This window comes from Capra hircus, chromosome 16 (genome assembly GCF_001704415.2).
Source record: "Capra hircus breed San Clemente chromosome 16, ASM170441v1, whole genome shotgun sequence".
Taxonomy (NCBI): Eukaryota; Metazoa; Chordata; class Mammalia; order Artiodactyla; family Bovidae; genus Capra; species Capra hircus.
Window position 1 is genome coordinate 4,802,876 of NC_030823.1, and position 15,795 is coordinate 4,818,670.

Consider the following 15,795-nt stretch of genomic DNA (forward strand, 5'->3'; position numbering starts at 1 on the left):
GGAGGGCTTACAAATAGCTGAGAAAAGAAAAAAAAGTTAGAAGCAAGGGAGAAAAGGAAAAATATACTCATCTGAATGCAGAGTTCCAAAGAATAGCAAAGAGAGATAAGAAAGCTTCCCTAAGTGATTAATGCAAAGAAATAGAGAAAAACAATAGAATGGGAAGAGCCTAGAGATCTCTTCAAGAAAAGTAGAGATACCAAGGGAACATTTCATGCAAAGATGGGCTCAGTAAAGGGCAGAAACGGTATGAACCTAACAGAAGCAGAAGATATTAAGAAGAGGTGGCAAGAATACCCAGAACTATACAAAAGAGATCTTACTGACCCAGCTAACCATGATGATGTGATCATTCACCTAGAGCCAGATATAGGAAACATCACTATAAACAAAGCTGGTGGAGATGATGGGATGCCAGCTGAGCTTTTTCAAATCCCAAAAGATGGTTCTGTGAAAGTGCTGCACTCAATATGCCAGAAAATTTGGAAAGCTCAGCGGTGGCCACAGGACTGGAAAAGGTCAGTTTTCATTCCAATCCCAAAGAAAGGCAAAGCCAAAGAATGTTCAAACCTACAAACATATAGTCAATTAATCTACAACAAAGAAGCAAAAATATACAGTGGAGGAAAGACATGACTTTCAATAAATGTGCTGGGAAAATCAGACATCTATCTATAAAACAACGAGAGTAGAACATTTCTTGTATCCATATGCAAAATAAACTGAAAATTGATTAAAGACCTAAATGTAAAACCTGTAACCATAATACTAGAAAGAAATCATACGTAGAACACTGTTTGACATGAATAGTAGCAATATTTTTCTTTGATCTGACTCTTAAGGCAAAACAAATAAAAGCAAAAATAAACAAGCAGGACCAAATTAAAGTTAAAAAAAACTTTTCAACAGTAAAAGAAACCATCAACAAAATGAGAGGACAGTCAAATAAATGGAATAAAATATTTGCAACTGATATGACCGGTAAGAGTTTAATATCCAAAATATATAAACAGCTTATACAACACAATATCAAAAAGAAGAAATCCAAAACTGGGCAGATGACCCCAAAAGGCAGTTTTTCCAAAGAAGATATACAAATGGCCAATAAGCAAATGATAAGAGGCTCACCACAGGTTATCATCAGAGAAATGCACATCAAAACCTCAGTGAGAAATCACTTCATACTTGTGGCTATCATCAAAAAGTCTACAAATAACAAAAGTTGACAATGATGTGGACAAAATGGAACCACAGTACATAGTTGAGATGATAAATTAGTGTATCCATTGTGGAAAATAATATATGGATACCTCAAAACAGTAAAAATAGAATTATCATATAATCCAGGAATTTCACTGTTGAGTATATATCTGAAGTAAATGAAAAGACACATGCACCCCAATGTTAATAGAAGCATTATTTACAATAGTTATGATATGGAAGTATCCATCTACAGATTCAGTTCAGTTCAGTTCACTCACTCACTCACGTCCGACTCTCATGAACTGCAGCACACCAGGCCTCCCTGTCCATCATCAAATCCCGGAGTTCACCCAAACTCTAGTCTATTGGGTCAGTGATGCCATCCAACCATCTCATCCTCTGTCATGCCCCTCTCCTCCTGCCCTCAATCTTTCCCAGCATCAGAGTCTTTTCAAATGTCAGCTCTTTGCATCAGATGGTCGAAGTATTGGAGTTTCAGCTTCAACATCAGTCCTGGATGCCATTTCAAACTTGTAATGTCATACATTTCCATCTATATGCTGCTCTAGTTCCACCCCAGCAGTTTTTGTGTACTGTGTCTTTATTATCATTCAGTTTCAAAAATTTTAATTCCTTGGGATTCTTTTCTTAAGGAGATGGGTTATTTAGAAGTATCATTTATAAGTATTAAAACATTTTGGGGTTTTCTAAGTATGTTTATTGGTTTCCAATTTAATTTCACTATGACCAGAGAATATATTTCATAAGGTATCAAATATTTGACTTTTTTGAGACATACTTTGTGGATCACTATGTGGTTTACCTTGGCAAGTGATACATGTGTGCTGAAAAAATAATAGATTCATTGAGGTTGGGTATTTTGGCAGTTGTTTGGTGTTGTGTTCTTCGTTTTTGCTTCTTTAATTTTTGTGATTTTTCATTAAATGTATGTACATTTAGGATGTTTGTTTTCCTAGTGATTGTTTCTTTTAATATTATATATTGTCCCTCTTTTGCTTTTGTTAAATTCCTTGCCTTCAAATCTTCGTCTGATACTAGCTTAGGCATGCCAGTTTTATTGTGGTTACTCTTTGCATGTTGTAACTTGTCAATCATTTACTTTCAATCTATCTTTGTCTTTATGATAAATTTTTTGTAGAAAGCATATGGATTGCCAATAAACTGATTTTCTAAGGATAAACAGATAAATGGATAAAGAAGATATGGCATACATACACACACACACACATATACATGAAATATTATCCAATCATAAAAAGAATGAAATTTTGTCGTTTGCAGCAATGTGGATAGACCTAGAGGGTGAAGAAAGTCAGACAGAGAAACACAATTGTTCAATGTTATCCCTTATATGTGGGATCTAAAAAATGAAACAAAAGTATGCAACAAAAATAGAAACAGACTCATACAGAAAAAAAAATTGTTACCAATGGAAAGAGAGTAAGGTAATGGTCACAATAGGGGTATAGGATTAAGAAACACAAACTATCACATACAAAAATAAATAACCTACAAGGATATGTTATGTAGAACAGGAAAATGTAGCCATTATTTTGTAATAAGCTTAAATGAAATAGAATCTATAAAAATATTGAACCAGTATGCCATATATCTGAAACTAATATAATATTGTAAATCAACTATACTTCAATAAAAATAAAATAGAATAAAATAATATGAAAAATACCTACAAAAGACATCAGTTCAGTCAGTCATGTCCGACTGTTTGCAACCACATGGACTGCAGGAAGCCAGGCTTCCCTGTCCATCACCAACTCCCAGAGTTTGCTCAAATTCATGTCCATCCAGTGATGCCATCCAACCATCTCATCCTCTGTTGTTCCCTTCTCCTCCTGCCTTCAATCTTTCCCAGCATCAGGGTCTTTTCCAGAGTCAGTTCTTTGCATCAGGTGGCCAGAGTATTGGAGTTTCAGCCTCAGCATCAGTCTTTCCGGTGAATATTCAAGACTGGTTTCCTTTAGGATTGACTGGCTTGATGCTCTTGCAGTCCAAGGGACTCTCAAGAGTCTTCTCCAACACCATAGTTCGAAAGCATCAATTCTTCAGCACTCACCTTTCTTTATAGCTCAGCTCTCACATGCATACATGGCTACTGGAAAAAACCCTAATCGGATCCCACAAGAGACTGACCCAGACACACCTGTGAGTGTCCAGTAGCCTCCAGCAGAGGCGTGGGTTGGTGGTGGCCTGCTACGGGGTCTGGGACACTGAGTGAAGCAGTACATGCATGGGACCTTTTGAAGGAGGTTGCCATTACACAACAGGGAGGAAACATAGCCTCGCCTCTGCACAGATAATTGGATTAAAGATTTACTGAGCATGGCCCCACCCATCCGAACAAGACCCAGTTTCCCCCACAGTCAAGTGTCCCCCATCAAGAAGCTTTCATAAGCCTCTTATCCTTACCCCTCAGAGTGCAGACAGAATGAAAACCACAATCACAGAAAGCTAATCAAACTGATCACATGGACCACAGCCTTGTCTAACTCAATGAAACTATGAGCCATGCCATGTAGGGCCACCCAAGATAGCCAGGTCATGGTGGAGAGTTCTGACACAACGTAGTCAACTGGAGAAGGCAATGACAAAAGACATACATAAATGGAAAGATATTCTACGTTCATGAATTGAAAGAGTTCATGTTGTTACAATACTCATATTGCCCAAAATGATTCATAGATTCAATGCAATCCCAATTAAAATTTCAATGGTAGTTTCAACATAAACAGAAAAAAAAAAATCCTAAAATGTGTGTGAAGCCACAAGATACCCCTAATAGCCAAAGCACTCTTGGGAAAGAAACAAAACTGGAGGCATCACACTTCCTAATTTCAAACTATAAAGAAAAAAACTCAGCTTTTTTTTTTTTCCCCCTATGTAGGGAAAAACCCAATTGTTCCCCACTGTGTGTTTCTTTCTTGTGTTTCTCCTTTACCTTTAGTAGAACACCCCTTCTTACACTTCTGGTGACCAAATACCTGGAGGGCTTTACCCACATCAAGCAGTTCTCTGAGTGTCCTACACTACATCATCTGAGTGTCCTACACTATAATTATGACACTTGATACCCAGAGATTGCATCACATTCCACAGGTTAAGGGCTCAGCAATACAAGACTACTCTCATCCCAACTCAGTTGCCATTCAGAAACCCAGTTTATCTCCTGTGGCCATGACCAACTGGCTATAGATTGGAGGTTACAAAAACCTCCTCCTTGAGTCTGATCAATTTGCTAGAGAAGCTCACAAAACTCAGGGCTACACTGCCTCACATTTATCAGTTTATCAAAGGATATAATAAAGGATGAACTTCCCAGGGGGCTCAGTGGTAAAGAATCTGCCTGCCATTGAAGGAGATGCTAAGGTCCCTGGGTTGGGAAGATCCCCTGGAGAAGGAAATGACAACCCACTCCACTAGTTCCAGCCTGGAAAATTCCACGGACAGAGGAGCCTCGTGGGCTACAGCCTGTGGGATCACAAAGAGTCAGACATGACTGAGCACACCTTCACCTCACCACCATAATAAAGGTTACAGATGGACAACCAGATGAAGAGATACTTAGGGCAAGCTCTAGGAGGGACCCAAGTGTAAGAACTTCTGTCCACATGGACTGGGGGTATGTCACCCTCCTGGTGCTAATGTCTTCACCAGCCAGGAAGCTCTCTATGGCTGCACTATTGGGATTTTATGGAGGTTTCCTCATGTTCAGTTCAGTTCAGTTCAGTTGCTCAGTCGTGTCTGACTTTTTGCAACCCTATGAATCGCAGCACGCCAGGCCTCCCTGTCCATCACCAATTCCCGGAGTTCACTCAGATTCAAGTCCATTGAATCAGTGATGCCATCCAGCCATCTCATCCTCTGTCATACCCTTCTCCTCCTGCCCCCAATCCCTCCCAGCATGAGTCTTTTCCAGTGAGTCAACTCTTTGCATGAGGTGGCCAAAGTACTGGAGTTTCAGCTTTAGCATCATTCCTTCCAAGGAAATCCCAGGGCTGATCTCCTTCAGAATGGACTGGTTGGATCTCCTTGCAGTCCAAGGGACTCTCAAGAATCTTCTCCAACATCACAGTTCAAAATGTAGTTCCTTATGTAGGGGTGGTCAACTATTAACTCCATGTCTAGCCTCTCCCCTCTCTGGAGGATGGGAAAGGGAGGGGGCAAAACTTGCAAGCTTCTAATGATGGCTTGATCTTTCTAGTGACAAGCCTCCATCCAGAAGTCCTGCAAGAGTCACCTCAACAGAACAAAAGATGTTCCTAGTGCTCGTATCATGAAAATTTACTAGGGTTTTATGAGCTGTGTCAGGGTAGAATCAAAGACAAATATTAGAACAAGATATCCTCCTAGTAAACACCTAGAAAATATCAAGGATTTTAGGAACTCTGTGCCAGGAACAAGGAGCAGAGACCAACACATATATTTTATATTATCTCATGTAAACTATATTACAAAGCTATAAAAATCAAAAGAGTATAGTATTTGCATAAAACAGACACACAGATCAATGGAAAATAGAACACTCAAAAATAAACCCATATGCTGCTGCTAAGTCGCTTCAGTTGTGTCCGACTCTGTGCAACCCCATAGATGGCAGCCCACCAGGCTCCCCCGTCCCTGGGATTCTCTGGGCAAGAACACTGGAGTGGGTTGCCATTTCCCTTCCCCAAACCATGAAAGTGAAAAGTGAAAGTGGAGTCGCTCAGTTGTGTCCGACTCCTAGCGACCCCATGGACTGAAGCCTACTAGGCTCCTCCATCCATGGGATTTTCCAGGCAAGAGTACTGGAGTGGGGTGCCATTGCCTTCTCCAGTAAACCCATATATATAAGATTAATTATTTTACAACAAAGGAGCTAAGAATAAACAATGACTAGAGGATGGTCTCTTCAGTAAATGGTGTTAGTAAACCTCTACAACCATTGTGAAAGAAAGAAACTGAACCATCTCACACCATACGCAAAAATCAACTCAAACTGCATTGAAGACTTGAATGTAAGGCCTGAAGCATTAAATACTTGGAAGAACACATGGGGGTAAACTCTTTGACATTGGTCTTAACAATTTTTTTTCTTTGATTTGACACCCAAGGTAAAGACAACATATGCAAAAAATAAACAACTATTACTACATCAAACTAAAAAGCTCCTACATGTCACACAAAAAAAGATGCTCAACATGATCAATCATCAAGGAAATGCGAATGAAAACCAAAATGAGGTATCACTTCACACCTGTTAGAATGGCTACTATGATAAGGGATAACAAGTGTTGGATAGGATGTGTATAAAAAGGACTCATATGAATTGATGGAGCTACTATGGAAAAAGAGTAGTTCCTCAAAAAAAAAAAATACAGAACTGCTACATTATCCAGTAGTTCCACTTCTGTTATACATCAAAGGGGAAAATAAAAATATGCCATATATATATATATACTCAACCATGGAAAGAATGAATCTTGCCATTTTTTATAACATGGATGAACTTCGGGAGCATTACATTAAGTGAAACAAGTCGAACAGGGGAAGAGAAATACTGTATGATCTTATTTACATGTGAAATCTAAAAAGAACGAACTCATAATTACAGAACAGATTGCTGGCTGCCAGAGATGGGGGCAGGTGGGAAGTGGGGAAAATGAATGAAGGTGTCAGAAGACACAACCTTCCAGTTATAAGATAAATAAGTTCTGGGTATATAAAGCACAGCAGAATGACTATAGTCAACAATACCGTACTGCATATTTGAAAGTTACTGAAAGAGTAGATCTTAAAAATTCTTATAAGAAAACTCTGTAAGGTGATGGATGTTAACTAAACTTACCTTTCTAATCATTTTTCAATATGTACATATATCAAATCATTATGATGTACACCTTAAACTAATACAATATTATATATCAACAAAACTGGAAATAATTAACATAAATATACGTTACCAAAAAAAGTTAATATTATCTGAAAACACCCGTACAGAAACTCTCAGAATAATTTTGACAATTTATCTGGGCATCTCATAGACCAGTCAAGCTGACCCATAAAATTAACCATCACAAGCGTCCAACAGGATACTATGGAAGTAATATAGTATGAGTTCTGAGAATAAATTTTAAATGACTTTGTGACTTCTGCTTTTTTCTCTTGTTCTATAAGAAGCCAGCTGGCATATCACAAGGACGCTCAAATAGTCCCAGGGCGTGATCCTTCTGGTAAGGATATCTGGCCTCCAACCTACAGCCATGTGATTGAGTCATCTTAGACTTAGATCTTCCAGTCTCAGTCCAACTTTCAGATGACTGCAGTTGTGGTCAGTGTCTGGACTGCAACCTCATGAAAGCTCTCAAGCCAGAACCACCTTGCTTATATGCTCTCAAATTCCTGATACATGCAATTGTATGAGATAATCTGTGTTTATTCTTGCTTTAAATTAATAAGTTAAGGGTAATTTGCTACTTGCAATAGGTAACTAATTTAAAAGCCATTAAACAAAAATAATTGCTGCGTACTTTCAAAAGTTTCAAAGTCAGGAAAACAAAAAGACTGAAGATCTTTAACAGAATAAATGAGAGAAAGAAAAAAAAATCTAATGCAATGCATGATCCTAGAATGACTCAGCACCAGGAAAAAAGCAGGTGTGTGTTCCTTTGTGCATGAATTGGCACTTGCCTTCCCCCACTTTTTTTTTTTTACCATAATAACCAATATTAGATGATTGGAGAAACCTGTACTGTCTGTCCCTTAGGTAATACATTAATTTCCTGTTTTTGCTCATTGTACTGAAATTATGTAAGACTATATTCTCGTTTTTAGGAAACACATATTGAAGTATTCAGAAAAGGGGCATCATGCCTGTAACTTATCTCAGAGTTCCAAAGTAAATAATTATATAATTGTAATCATATACACTTATAAACCTATATGTGTATATATCTAAATCTCTATATAACTATATCATAGTCATTTATCTAGAAAGAGGGAGAGCTGGAGAATGAAAAAGAAAATATAGTAAAATGTTAACATTTGGATAATCTGAGTGATGGATGTGTGGGGATCCTTTGTACTATTTTTGCAACTTTTCTGTCTCAGGTATTGCAAAATAAAAAGAAAAGGACATCAGAGGTGGTTTCTATTCCTTAGTTTCCTTTGTAAGTAAACGGTTTTCAAACAGAAGGTTGGAAACATGAATAACTTTTGAAATGAATTTAGCGAATCCAAACCAGAATTTTCAAGAGAGAGAAAGTGGGGAAAGGGGAAAGGGAGCAGAGGGGAAGGGAGAGTGAGCTGAGGGAGGAGACGGGGGAGGAGAGGAGATGATAGAATAGGACAGGACAGAAGAGCATCATAGACTGGTCAGGGTAGTGCTATTTTGCTTCAGAGCCCGAGCGGCAAAAGTAGATGGCCTGGGCTGCGTGTTCCAAAAAGTTGAGAAGCGACTGCACTGAAGACTGGAGTCTGTGCCAAACAGTGAATCAGAGTTTCTCCGCCCGCCGGCCCCGGGCCAACCCGCAGCTCCCTCTGCCACCCTCACGGTGCGGTCCCGCCCCCAGCAGCCTGCAGGTGTGCACTCAGGCTAGCACGTGGTGCCAGATACTATTTAAGGGCCCACCTTCCCCTGCTTGCAGCTGCCAGCTTCTCTAGCCCTGTCTTCCCCGAGCAGCTGGAGGCTCGCGGGTCTCAGAACGCATCCCGCCGCTGGGGCTGCAGCCGTGGCATGGGAGCCGCGGGCCCGATCTTGGTTTTCTTGACTCTTCTCGCGCCGGGGGTCCTCGGTGAGCTGGGAATGGGATCATGGAGGTAGGGACGCGTCTGGGACCGGGATGGCGTCTGTGCCATGATGCAAAGGAAGCAGTCAAACGTGAGAAGGTGGGACAACCTTGCCTGCTTCTTGCTCGTCAGGGGCACCTCTCTTGGTCCTGAAGGTCTTCGCTCGCTGCTCCGGTGCTGGGGCCACCAGTATCGCTGGCTGCATGACGGGATGGCACTATGTGATCTGTCTAGTGTGTCCTGTGGCGTGACGTGCCCGCCCTGTGCTCCCTGGGCCCCGAGCCGCCGGGACTCAGCATGTGCTCAGCGCTCTGGGTCCCGCAGGTCTGCGAGCGCTAATGCCCAGACACTTACGCGAAACTTACTTGTGCTGAGTGCAGTTGCATGCTCCGCTAGGCGCGGGAGTTTCTGCACACACTGAACGTTCCCCTGCCAATAAAAACAGCACAGCCTCCCGCTAGCTTCCCCCAAAGAGAATAATGTATATATATATTTAATTTTGATGTGATATTGGTAGAGAGATCCTAAATGATAAACATCTGAAGCTACTTAGAAAAGCTGATATGTGAATAAAAACTGCAGTTCTTTGTGTTATTTATTGGCAAGGGCACCAGAAAGTGTCATTCAATTTTTATTATAATTTTCTTCCTCCAGACTGGCTTAATTTTAAATTGTAAATTAAATTGTATTGTAATTTAAGATTGGAGTCTCTTGGTAATAGGCTAGGTATAACTGTCTAATAATTTTCAGAGGACAGTGGATAAGAAATTTACTGTATACAGACTTCAATACCTACGTGACTTTTAGCAAGTCATTGAGTTCCCAAGCCTCAGTTTCTTCATCTTTAAAAGGAAGCTAGTGATAAGCAGCCCTACCCTTATTGGACTGCCTTGAATATCAAATGAAATTAGGCAAATGAAAGCTGGATGTTCGATGCTATTACTAAGTGCCAGTAATAAGATAACTATCTGAATCTGATTTGATGGAGTCAGCATTTAAGCCTGACCACTGCCAACTTGCTAGGGGATATTGCATTCTTTGGTTCTATTACAGTTTACTTTGTCAGCTTCCTGACATTCAACTTTTTCCTGACCCTTAATTGAACATTTCCCCAAACCACTATCTTCATCCCTCTCTCTCCTACCTATTGACTCTCTTTGAACAGATGTACTTTCACAACTTTCTCTAACACATCTGTGTGGCATTGTTCCTGACCAGACTTTTTGCCAGTGTTCCATTCATTTATCTAAATTTCAGCGAGGATGTTATCAATTGAAAATCAACTTCTTTAGCAACCCTGTCAATTCATTGTTTCCCCAAGGATGCCAGAGCATCCCCTTCCAGTACCAGAGCAGGACTATCCTCTCCGTCACTTAACTCCAGACACACGAAAGAGCAGGTTTACTGAACTGCCAGCTGTCATAACTAATGTGCTTCTGCTGTTTGTCTTATCATTCTCACACCAATATTCCGATATTCTCATTATGATTACCTTTGTAACAACCTCCTCTCTTACAGGTTATTCTGATACCTGTCCAACCTTTCCAACCATGAAAACTAAAATTAAAATATCTTTTTCATTATTTCACTCCCTTTCTCAAAAATCTAAAAGGGCTTCCTACTGACTGTGGAATTAAGGTTAAATCTGATGTCTTCAGTCTTTCAAGCCTTCGGATCTCACTTAAGCATACCCCTCCTGATTCCCTACCACTTCCTGCTCATCTTGCCTGACCGTCACCCCATGATCTCTTGCTCATGCTCTGCCCATGCCCTCCTCCTGACTTTTGCTCCTACTATGTACCCTCCCCTGTCCATCCCTTGGCTCTTGGGCAGTTCCTGCCTCTGAGCATGCTTAAGAAACTCTTGACATTCCTTTTACAAAAAGTATGCATACATGTATTTTTCCAGTTTTATTGAAAAATAACTGACATACATCACTAAGTTTAAGGTGTACGCATGATGGTTTGATTTGCACATACTGTAGAATGATTACCATAATAAGTTTAGTTAACATCCATTTAGTTAACACAACATAGAAAGAAAAGAAAAAAATTTCTCCTTGTGATGAGAACTTAGGACATACTCTATTAACAATTTTCCCACACATCATAAAACCATGTTAATTATAGTTATCATGTGGTACATTACATTGCTATACTTATTTTTCATATAACTGGAAATTTAAAACTTTTGATCATCTTCCTCCAATTCTCCTCCCATGCTCTGTCTTCAGCAACTGTAAATCAGATCTCTTTTTTCTATGAGTTTGGTATTTTTGTTTTTAGATCCCACATATAAGTGAAATCATACATTATTTGTATGCCTCTGATGTGTTCACTCAGTATAATGCCTTCAAATATCATCCATGTTGTGAATGGTAGGATTTCCTTGCTTTTTAATGGCTGAATAATATTCCATTGTATATATTCATCCACAGCTTCTTCATTCATTCATCTGTTGATGGACAACTAGGTTATTTCCATGTGTTGGCTATTTTACATGTATAAATAATGTGAACATGGGGGTACAGATATCTTTTCAAGTTAATGTTTTCATTTTCTTTGTATATATCCCTAGAAATGTAATTGTTGAATCATATGGTAGTTCTATTGTTAATTTTTTGAGGAATTATGGTACCTTTTTATAATACAGGTTTCTGGGTTCCACCTTACCTTCCAGAGAAATGTTTTGGAGTTGGCCTAGGAATCCAAGATCTAACAAGCATTCTGAAAAATTCTGAAGCAAGTGTCTTAAAGACCAAATTTCCTGCTCAGAGTGGTTTTGTTTTTCTCCTTTTGCCTATTTGCATAAACCAATTCAAATTTCTTATACTCTTAAATTTCACTCTCACCTTGACTGACAGCCTTACCTCATCCAACACTAAGGAAACAAAATCATTAAGAGAAATTCCTCTATTTTCCAATCATTTACCTCTGTCTGAAATCAGATCCTTTTCTCTCCTCTGCTTAAAACCTGCCAAGGGTTTCCCATCACAATGAGACAAAATCCATGCTCCTTAAACTCAATGCCAAGCCTCTGCCTCTCTCTGAAATTGTCTATATTCCTCACTCACCAGCTCTGTTCCAGCCATGCTGACCTTCTTTCTGTTCCTTAACTGGAGTCACACTTGTTTAGTTATTGCTCTAGTTTTCCTCTGTTAAATACTTGTCTATAGGTCACCCCTTATCTGTCTCCTCAAGATTCAGGTCTCAGCCCCACTGTTATTCTGCTCTGACTCTCTCACTCCTACCTGAAGTAGCTCCTGCCCCAAGTCACTCTATCACATAACCATGTTCTTTTTTCCACAGAGCACCTATCATCATATAAAACCTCCTAATTTATTTACTTGTTTGTTCCCTTACCAGGCCACGAGAGCAAGGCCTTTATCTGTCTTATTGCCTGATGAATCCCCAGCATTTGCACATATCTAGGAATTCAGTAAGAAAGTTCCATTTTCTTCTATAACAATGAAAGAAGTATCCTTCCTCCTGACAAAAGTCGGATCCTCTTTCTGTATTCATGATCACAATCCATCCTGTCTTTCCCATGCAAAGACTTTACCTCTGCAGATATCCCCTGTCTTGTCTCATCCATTTGTATCTCTCCCTTGGATGATCCCCACCAGCAGTTGAATATGCCCCAGGGCATCCTTTCTTTGGTTGCGGGAAGAAGCTTCTCATGATCCAGTGGCGTTCCACTTTTTTGTCCTTTTTCTCGTCTTTCTCAGCAAGAATTCTCATTGACTACTTTCTCACACTTATTTTTGTCATTAATCCTCCCCAGACAGGATTCTTTCTGTACTATTGTCTTGAAGCTATTCTCATCAAGGTCAGTACTGACCTTCTGCTAACAAATCCAATGGTCATTTTTCTGTCTTTACCTTTCTCAGTCTTTCAGCAAAAGCTGACTAACTTCTTCCTCTTGAAACAGTTTTCATTATCATCTTCCAAAACAAGACATTCTTACCTATTTGCTCCTATTTTTACCTATTTTCTCCTATTTTTACCTATTTATTTTCTCTGGTTACCTTTAGTCTCTTTTGCCCTATCTCTAATATTTTTAGAGGGTCTTAGGGTTCAGTCCTGAGCCTCTTCTGTTTTCCTGCATACTTTCTTCCTAAGAGAGCTATCCAGTCTCATGACTTTAAATACTATTTATATGTTGATGACTCATATGTATTATCTGTAGCCCTGAGCTCTCTCCTGAGAGGCAAATTTGCGCATGCAATTGCATTTACATCTTTATGTCCACTGAGTATGTTAAATGCACCAAGTCTAAAGTGGAACCAATTCTATACATTCCCCACAACACACACATGAGCGCGCGGGCACACACACACACACACACACACACACACACACACACACAGACACAGGTCCATTCCAATCTCAATACATTGTATTACCATCAACCAAGTAGCTCAAATCAAAAGCTTAAAAGCCATGTATTAGGTTTTTCCTGGTGGTCCAGTGGTTAAAACTCTGTGTTCCCAACGAAGGGGGCTTTGGTTTGATCCCTGGTCAGGGAACTAGATCCCACATGCATCAAATAAGTCCCAGTGTAGTCAAATAAATGAATAAATAAAATAAATTTTGTTTAAAAAAGCCTGGAGCCATTACTGAATACTCCCATTCTCTTAGCCCCACATCTAGTACAATAGAGTCCTACCAATTTTATTTCTATAATGTATTCCTAGTTTATCTGTTTCTCACTGTCTCCTTGTATCTAAGCTTTATTTTATTTGGTCCAGTCTACTTCAATAGCCTCCAGACTGCACTCCCTACTTCTGAAAGTAAAAGTCCAGTCCATTCTCCATCCAATTACCAGACCATTCTTTTTAAAAGTTAAGCTAGATCACATGACTCTCTTGCTTGAACTCTCCAATGACATCCACCCAAAAGAACATGGTGACATCCTACTGTAGACTAAGAAGCCCTGTGCAATTCTTTCTGCTGGGCTTTCTAGCTTCATCCCATTCCACTCTGATCACCAAATTCCATCCACACTTGCCTTTTGTCTTTGTGACCCCATGGACTATAGCCCACCAGTCTCCTCTGTCCATCAGAATTCTCCAGGCAGGAATACTGGAGTGGGTAGCCATGTCCTGGGATCTTATCAACCCTAAGATCGAACCCAGGTCTCCCACATTGCAGGCAGATTCTTTACCATCTGAGCTACCAGGGAAGCCCTAGTCTATCCCTAAGGCATAGCGAATCCATCCCTGATCTTAGGCTTCTGCCTAAAATGCTTTTACCCAGCACTTTACCTTGCTGACACCTTCTTATCCTTCAGTCATAACTCCAATGTCTATTCGTCATAGGTCTTCCTTAATCATCATAACTGAAGTTGTATGCCATCCTGTCTCCTTTTCCCAGTCCATTACATTTTGATACATAATTCTGTTTATTTCCTTTATATATCATCTATTTATTTATAGTCTATCTCCCTCTATTTTAATATAAATTCCATGAAGGTGAGAACCTTGTGTTTATTTTTTTTTTCAGTCACAAAAAGCTCACTGCCTAAAAGGCATTTATTTCCACATTCATATAATTTTATTATTTTTTTTATTTATTTTTATTTTTTATTTTTAAAATTTTTTTATTTTTTTTTATTTTTTAAATTTTAAAATCTTTAATTCTTACATGCGTTCCCAAACATGAACCCCCCTCCCACCTCCCTCCCCATAACATCTCTCTGGGTCATCCCCATGCACCAGCCCCAAGCATGCTGTATCCTGCATCAGACATAGACTGGCGATTCAATTTTTACATGATAGTATACATGTTAGAATGTCATTCTCCCAAATCATCCCACCCTCTCCCTCTCCCTCTGAGTCCAAAAGTCCATTATACACATCTGTGTCTCTTTCCCTGTCTTGCATACAGGGTCATCATTGCCATCTTCTTAAATTCCATATATATGTGTTAGTATACTGTATTGGTGTTTTTCTTTCTGGCTTACTTCACTCTGTATAATCGGCTCCAGTTTCATCCATCTCATCAGAACTGATTCAAATGAATTCTTTTTAACGGCTGAGTAATACTCCATTGTGTATATGTACCACAGCTTTCTTATCCATTCATCTGCTGATGGACATCTAGGTTGCTTCCATGTCCTGGCTATTATAAAGAGTGCTGCGATGAACATTGGGGTACATGTGTCTCTTTCAATTCTGGTTTCCTCGGTGTGTATGCCCAGCAGTGGGATTGCTGGGTCATAAGGTAGTTCTATTTGCAATTTTTTAAGGAATCTCCACACTGTTCTCCATAGTGGCTGTACTAGTTTACATTCCCACCAACAGTGTAGGAGGGTTCCCTTTTCTCCACACCCTCTCCAGCATTTATTGCTTGCAGATTTTTGGATTGTAGCCATTCTGACTGGTGTGAAGTGGTACCTCATTGTGGTTTTGATTTGCATTTCTCTAATAATGAGTGATGTTGAGCATCTTTTCATGTGTCTGTTAGCCATCCATATGTCTTCTTTGGAGAAATGTCTATTTAGTTCTTTGGCCCATTTTTTGATTGGGTCGTTTATTTTTCTGGAATTGAGCTGCCGAAGTTGTTTGTATATTTTTGAGATTAGTTGTTTGTCAGTTGCTTCATTTGCTATTATTTTCTCCCATTCAGAAGGCTGTCTTTTCACCTTGCTTATATTTTCCTTTGTTGTGCAGAAGCTTTTAATTTTAATTAGATCCCATTTGTTTATTTTTGCTTTTATTTCCAGAATTCTGGGAGGTGGATCATAGAGGATCCTGCTGTGATTTATGTCTGAGAGTGTTTTGCCTAT

At 39.5% G+C, this 15,795-nt stretch overlaps 1 protein-coding gene across 5 annotated transcripts in view; it reads left to right on the forward strand.

The window, feature by feature from the left end:
* The window catches only part of CR2 (complement C3d receptor 2), a 49,407-nt gene continuing 42,422 nt past the window's right edge, over positions 8,811–15,795 (forward strand). For 3 of the 5 annotated variants that reach the window (XM_005690449.3, XM_018060118.1, XM_018060119.1), the window contains exon 1: positions 8,869–9,011. In XM_005690449.3, the coding sequence (XP_005690506.3) occupies positions 8,954–9,011 (58 nt within the window). In that variant the 5' untranslated portion in view covers positions 8,869–8,953. Of the gene's footprint in view, positions 9,012–15,795 lie in introns of all 5 variants that reach the window. The other 2 variants (XM_013970057.2, XM_013970056.2) reach the window with 2 other exon arrangements.